Source organism: Desmodus rotundus, chromosome 8 (genome assembly GCF_022682495.2).
Source record: "Desmodus rotundus isolate HL8 chromosome 8, HLdesRot8A.1, whole genome shotgun sequence".
Taxonomy (NCBI): domain Eukaryota; kingdom Metazoa; phylum Chordata; class Mammalia; order Chiroptera; family Phyllostomidae; genus Desmodus; species Desmodus rotundus.
The window spans coordinates 101,401,975-101,409,336 of record NC_071394.1 but is presented as its reverse complement, the minus strand read 5'-3'; the positions used below and the strand labels follow the sequence as shown (position 1 = coordinate 101,409,336).

Genomic DNA, 7,362 nt, shown 5'->3' with positions numbered 1-7,362 from the left:
GATGCAACTGCCTAGGTCCCGACCTGAGAAGGTCATCGGTGGTCTGGGCTCTTGGGGCTCAAAGGAGTGGCCGTGGCCGCTGGGTTAAGATGTCAGATCCTGCCGTCTGACTTTCCCTTGGTTCCTTCCTTCCTTTCTCCTGTCTTTCTATAGGGGAAGGAAAAACCACCTACTATACACCAGGTGCTTTGATATTAGAACATGTAATCATTGCAATAAGACTCACAGTATTATAATTTGTTGTATTTTATAGATGAGAAAATGAAAATTCAGCAGGGGTGCTTTGCCCAAGGTGTTGCTGGGGTCCATACTAGTTCTTTCCAGCTGAACAGGTCCCTGTCCATGCCCTATCCCACACTGGCCACGTCACTGGGGTGACATAGTCCCAGAACAAGCCTATCAGAACTTTTTGGAGCCGGGACTGTGCAGCAGCCATCACAGAAGTTCCTGGATACAACCTGCCCACCCCGTTCTTCCTTCTCCTTTGGCTGGCTCCCACTTCACCCACTGAGCTCTCCATCATTGGTGGCAGGGCCTGTCACTTGGAGAGCCCAAGTGGGCAACTGGGCCCAGCGCTTTCAGGTCTCTCCTGAGCAGTTCTGATGAGGTTTGCCCCACAGATGGCTAGGTGACCTCTGGCTGTCTCCTTCTCTTCTCAGGACCCCAGTTTCCTTAGGTGTAAATGAAGAGATTTGGGGTTCCTGAGGCCCAGATACTTTTTTTTTTTTGTGATAGAATGGCACCTTCTCTCCAGAAAGAATATCGATGATTGCTTGGTTTTGAGAATCCTTAATTTCTGGTTGTCCCTAAGGCAGAACTGGGGGCATGAAGGTTGCTCCCAACTGCTCATGACTCTGGTCCCTATCACACAAGGAAGGTGTTGGATCCTGGTTCCATCCCTTCCTATAGATTCCACATGCTACTCCAAGAACCAGGGGCTGCCCTATGGAGGCAACAGGAATGACAAGGTGTGTTTGCGACTAGCTTAGCTCCACAGAGTGGGGGCACCGCAGGGCTTCTGAGCCTGGCCCAGTGGTTCTGGTGTTCCAAGCCTCCATTAAGGAATGAACTAATTCACAGGCAGACTTTCTAGGGTCTGTCCCAGTTTCTTGCGTCTGGCCCATCCTCTCCTGCCGGACTGGCTGCAAGGAGCCCTGGTCCTCCCCTGATTTCCACTGACCACCAGGGGGCTCCTTGCATCCCAGAGCTCCATCCTCTGCTAGTGGGAGGCCCAAGCAAGGGCCAAGGGTCTCTAATCTCAAGTGAAAGATGCCAGGCTTCATGCCCACCCAAACTGGACATGCAGGGCAGTGAACTCTTTACTTACACAAGAGGAAGCATGCCTTGGACTCCCTCTGGAGTAGGTTGTGAGGTCATCCCAGAGAATCCCCTCGGTCCACATCCCATAGTCCCTTGGTGCAGGTACTACACTGGCAAAGATTTCTCCAGGGTCCCCCTGAAACCAGGACACCCTCTCAACACAATCCAAGTATTCTTGCTGGTCAGTCTTAAGGGCAGGGGTGACCAAGAATTGGTTTGTAAATGTGAGGAGGGGGGCTCATCTTGTCAGTGGTAAGGGTGTTTAGATGCATACAAGCACACACATACCCCCCATTCAATACCATGTACAGCAACTCGTTATCCAGGACACGCAAAAGTTGGCAGGGTATTTGTATCAAACTCTACTTACGTTGTATTTACAGTATACCCTGGCAAACATATATACATATACCCATGTGGTCTGGTCATTTAGACCAGACTGTATTAGCTAAGGCATAATTGCTACATATCAGGAACTCTCTGGAACACTTTTGCCCTCACTTAGGGAATTCCTTAAGTCTCCTCTAACAGAAACTCAAAAGTGCAAAGAGGGAGACGAGAGATGAAGAAAGTCAGCCATTGTCCTGAACTTTTAGCACTGGGAGAAAATGAGGAAACTATAGTGTTTTAAGAAGCCCCAATGGCTGGAATTAGAGACAGATGTCTTCCTGTGGGCATCCATGGGGAGGTGGGGTATGATTTGGCTCCTTTCGCTCACCTCCCAATGCCTGTGCAGACCAGGAATCCCACACGGATTCCTCAATTTCAGTACTTGGTGAGGCTGTCGCTCTCCACAGCCTAGGGTGCCTCTTGCCGTTCAGTCACTGGGGGCAGAGAGAGGCTCTGTCCTCCAGTGCTGGCCCAGGAAACTTCTCCACCTCACTGAAGGCTCTGCATCCTCTGCTTTATCTGTTGGGATAGCAGTGGTGCCGGGAGCCAGTCTTAGAACAGAGAGCCTCAACCAGCTGAAGCAAAGGCTTTGTGTGTATTCTCTGTTATCATTCAGAAAGCCAGGCTTCCATACCCGGAACATAACTGCACACCTTGCCAATGACTTATGAATGCAACATACACTGCGGTTTCAGTAAGCACTTTCTGAGTACTAGCCATATGCTCTGTCCAAAGATATGCACCTCCCACCCTGTCACTAGGACACTGACTTACACTGTATGCACCATTTGCGGCAAGTGTAGACTACTCAACTGCCCTTGGGATACATGTTCACACCACAGAAAGCACGCACAGACAAGCACGGAGTGGTCCACTTTCTTTTCTGCAGCTCCCCTTAGTCATCCAGACGAAGGCGCAACAGGTTGCCAGAAGCGACCAGACACCAGGCCCGACTAGCCTCTTGGGCTTCCCACCCCAGCTGAGCCTTTCTCTCCAGGCTGTTCTTCCCAGCTCGACCTGGCCCGAGCAGGCTCCAATCCCTGCCTCAGGGTGATGCTCCTCAGAACCTACATGGCTTCATCCTCTAACTTCCAGCCTCCCAGGGATGCCCGAGGGAGAAGGGGGCTGCCCTGAGCTGAGCCAATTTCCCTTGGGCCCAACTATTCTAACAAGGATTCCACCCTGGCGTTTCCATGGCGGGACCACCAGTATAGGCTGCAGTGGGAGGCACAGGCTCGTTTCCTATGAGGTGTGCAGCTGCTTCAGGACCACCAGTCTGCCTGGATCCGCGGCCACTCTTAGAAGGTTCAGAGTGGGGGCGGCGACGGACAGCTGGCTGGGTGTGGGGTCCAAGCCGCACCAAGTCCTAGCGAGAGGGGGCTGATACCTGTTATCCGATGGGAGGACTGGAGGGCTGAAGGCGGACCACCCCTAATCCTACCTCTGGGCCCCAGACTGCAGCCGGGTCAAAGCCCGTGTCCCTGAGCCGAACTACTGAAGCACCAGTCTTAATTCGTTATTTGAAGAGTCTCAGTAAAGGAAAAGAAATAAAGAAAGATTAGATTTCTACAGCCACACAGTATGTTCACCCCTTTCTGATACTCCCAAATCTCTTACACAGCGCAAGGTAAGTGAATTATTATTATTAAAAATAATAAGCCAATCGTTCCATTGGGAACAGAAGTTTTCATCTTATGGAGCATTTTCACAAACAGGATTTTTATCTACTTGGAATAAACTTTTCTAGCCGTTATATCTGACTGGACAATTTTAAAGTATGAGGACAATAAATGAAAACAGCCCACACACCTAGTCCGACTGTGTAAGGGTGAAATACAAACTTGCATGGTTGCACAACCCGCCGCAAATCCTACCTACAGTCGCGCCTTGTAAAGTCTGATGAGGTTCAACAGCCACAACACACCGGCGATGACAGAAAACAAACAATCCCGACAAAATAAAGCGGCAGCGGCAACCACCAATGCCCCCCTCTGTCTTCCGGCCTTGCGTGTTTGTCTGAAAAAGGATAAAATTTTTCTGAAAAGTCCCCTCTTTTAACTAGCTGCTGAACAAACAGGCGCGATGGAAATAATGTAAGTCCGTGTTGAGAGAAAGAACAAGAAATTTATTCGGGAATTGACAAAACAACCAAAGTGCTCTAGTTCTCTCTAGAAGATTTGGTCCTCCAAACGACACACTACAGAACCACCGGGGCTGGGAATTTCGGGCAGGCCGGCTCACAAGCCCGTTAGGTCCGACCGCTGCCCAAGGTGCGAGAAGCAAGAGGTTCGAAAAACAAAAATCAGGGACGAGCCGTCCCTGCAGCGTCCGCCAGGCAGGCCGTGATCTCCCGGCACTCTGGGCTTGCATCGGAAGATCCGGGAAAATTTGGTTGTTTATTTTTTTTTAATAGAGGGGGAAAATCCCCTAATTTGTAGAGGAGACCATCTTTTACTGAACATATTCTCCTACCTCTCTGAAGACAGCTTTTTGCAGGCCTGACAGACACGAATTCTACTTCAAATTTCCTGCAAGAGATTTTCATGTTTTGCTTTAGCAAACTCCAAGGCCACAATACTTCACCGGTTTTCCCGGTGAGTTATTCTCCTTAACAAATACATTTTTAAATATTATCTAAAATAGCCCTCCCGACCTTTTTAGCAAAACCTAGCCAGCTGCCCCGGCCCGGAGGGGCCCGAGGCGCCGGGATGGAGAGCGAAGGAAACGCAGCCTTTCTCCGAGCCGGGATGTGGTGTAAACCCGGGCGTAGGCCGCCCAGCCAGGCCACCCGGCTTCCTGCTCGGGCCCAACCCCCATCCTGCCCAGTGGGACCTGGCGAGCGACTTCTAAACAACTTCAAGAGGGTACGGAGCAAATACTCGTTCGTTCCTTTTCCCCGCGGCTCGGCGCTCGAGGTCGGCCCAGACCCGCTCTCCTAGGCAAGGACTGCGCGGCAGCCGGGCGGGCAAAGCTGAGCGCGAAGCGCACCGACCTGCGAGAGACTGCCAAGCGGTCTGCGCCGCTGACGCCTGGCTGCGCCTCAGCCTGGGCACTTCTCTCCGCCTTGAATTTTGGCCTGGGGTGTCCAGCCCGGACGCTGGGGCGCCGGGAGGAGACGAGGCCTACAGAAAAAGTGCGCAGAGAGGCGGCCTGCAGGAGGGAGGAGAGAAAGGGCATAGAGGGCATCGAGGAGAGCAAAGAAGGAGAAACGGAGGAGACAAAGAGGAGCGAGCGGAATCCAGGCGAGCGAGGAGGCGAAGAGGGGCTGCGGCCGCTGGCTCAGGAGGCAGCCCCCTGCGGGCGCGCCGTCCGGCTGCGGCGGTGGCTGAGGCCGAGGCCGGCGTCGCGCGTCCCTGCATCCTCGCATCCGGCGTGCGCTGCTGGACTCTCAGAGATCGAGGCGCGAGTGCAACGCGCCAGTCTTGCTGTCGTGGTCCCAGTAAGAGCAATGCATCATGGCGAGCTCGGGCTGCCGGGCGCAGGCGAACTGCAGGCCGGGGGCGTTGGTGGGCGCGGGCGCCGGGGGCGCGGCGGTAGCGGGGCTGGCAGGGCTGAGCTGGCCCGGGGGCGGTGCCGCGGCCCCGTGGTGCGGCGGGACTGGCGGGGGTGCGGCGGCCGCGTGTAGATGATGTGCGTGCGGGTGGGAGTGGGTGTGCGGCGGCGGCGGGGGCGCGGCCGGCGGGCCCCCCAGGCCGTTGTACGAGTTCACTACGCCGGTTGGCAGCGCCATGCTCTGCACGCGTGAGTACGGCCCGTAAGAAGCGGCTGGGCCCGCCAGCCCCTTGACCACCGCGGCCGCGCCCGGACTGCCCGGGCCCGCGGCCGCCGCCGCCGCTGCGGCCGCCGCTGCAGCCGCCGCCATCTGGCAGGAGGCGTAGGGCATGGGCGAGGGCGGCTGCGGGAGAGGCCACGAGTTGTTGAGGAAGCCGGACTGCAGGTACTTGGGGGGCGCCAGGTAGCCGTAGCCGTCGGCCCCAGCGCCCGCCACGCCGCAGCCACCCGCGGCGCCTCCGGCCCCAAAGAGCCCCTTGCCGGGCTGGAAGTGCGCGGGGGGCGGCCGGAAGGGCCGCTTCATGCGGCGGCGGCGCCGGTAGTTGCCCTTCTCGAACATGTCCTCGCAGGCCGGGTCCAGCGTCCAGTAGTTGCCCTTGCGCTCGCCGCCGCCCTCGCGCGGCACTTTGATGAAGCACTCGTTGAGGCTGAGGTTGTGGCGGATGCTATTCTGCCAGCCCTTCTTGTTCTTCTCGTAGAACGGAAACTTGGCGATGATGTACTGGTAGATGCCGGACAGCGTGAGTCTCTTCTCGGCGCTCTCGCGGATCGCCATGGCGATGAGCGCCACGTACGAGTAAGGGGGCTTCTGCGCGGGGTCCGGCTTCTCCGGAGCTGTCCCGGCGCCACTGCCGCTCTTGCTGGGGCTCGGCGGCGGCGGGGCCTCGGGGTCCTTGGCTGCACGGCCGGACTCCGGGGCCAGCAGGGGCCCCGCGGCGTCCTCGGGCTCCGGGTAGCTGGCCATCATGACAAAGCCGGCGCGCAGCGGCCAGGCAGCCCTCGCTCTCCTCTGCTGGCGCTGGCGCGGCGGGGAGTCTGGGCGCACAAGTCTGCTCGCGGCCGAATCTCAAACTTCTGGAGTCTGCCGGAGCCGCGGCGCCCGCTCGCTGGCGGCCTCTCGCTCCTCTCCACTCTTCTTTCCCTTCCCCTGGGGAGCAGCCGGCGGGAGTAGAGCTCAGCCTCTGGCCATGGGGAGTCCGCCCAACCGAAGGGGCTCCGGCCTCGCTGCCCCTCCCCGCCAGGCCAGTCCCCGCCTCGGTGGGTTTTCTTCACTGCGCTTCCCCTCCCCCACGCTCCGGTTTTCGAAGCGCGACCCGCGTCTCTGGCTGAGCTGCCGCCCGGAGTCCCTAGTGCGCCAGGAGCCTCGCTCTGTTCTGATTCGTATGGGCTCCGCCGAGTTCCGCTTGCGTCAGGCGCCTTCGCCCCTATAGCTGGGCGGCCAGTCTTGCACGGGCGAGTTCATCTCCAAGTCACTTTTTGTAAACGCGCCGCACAGCCTGGACTGGCCTGCCCCCTCCCAGCGAGCGTGGGGGCCCGGCGCACAGCCCGGCTCACGCTCTCACAAGCCCTGGAAATCTGCCGGTGTTCGTTCTGCGGGTCCGTTCGCACTCGGCCCCGAGTCCAGAGAGCTGGGGCCCTAGCGAGGAGAGGCGCGCCGAGTCTCCTCGCAGCTTTCAGGTGAAAGAAAAACGACTCCTTTGCTCTGCCCTTCGCTGCTGTCTTGGGACTAAACTTCTAGCTCAGCGCTGGGGGAGGGGCGGGACAGCGAGGGGGCCGGACGGGGGGTGGGGTGGAGAGAGCTGCGCGGTGGCTTTGGGAAAAATCAGCCCAGAAACGCGTGTCCCTGAAGGAAGAAACCTCGGCTCGGCCTGTTCCTCGAGCTCTCAGTGTAACTGGGCCGAGTTGGGGCGAGGGAGAGGACCGCTGGGAAGAGGCGTCCAGGGGCTCCGCCTGAAGCCCTCCGCCCTTCCTGGAGCTGCTCCAGACCTAGGGACCAGACCCCTCCTCAATGCGCGCGGTGGTCCACGGGTTAGACCTGCGTTTAACACCAAGTAGACCCCATCCTGCTCTGCTCCCACACAGGCGAGAAGGTTGCCGCCG

At 57.8% G+C, this 7,362-nt stretch overlaps 1 protein-coding gene across 1 annotated transcript; it reads right to left on the bottom strand.

Moving 5' to 3' along the window:
• Nucleotides 1-4,809: 4,809 nt before the first annotated feature.
• On the bottom strand, nucleotides 4,810-6,524 carry FOXL2 (forkhead box L2). The gene has a single exon (XM_024565897.3). The coding sequence runs from the start codon at nucleotides 6,227-6,229 to the stop codon at nucleotides 5,099-5,101; it is 1,131 nt and encodes a 376-aa protein (XP_024421665.2). The 5' UTR covers nucleotides 6,230-6,524; the 3' UTR covers nucleotides 4,810-5,098.
• Nucleotides 6,525-7,362: the final 838 nt, after the last annotated feature.

What these genes read in the sequence shown, in the direction of transcription:
- FOXL2 (XM_024565897.3), bottom strand. Translation starts at nt 6,229, where the DNA reads ATGATGGCCAGCTACCCGGAGCCCGAGGACGCCGCGGGGCCCCTGCTG.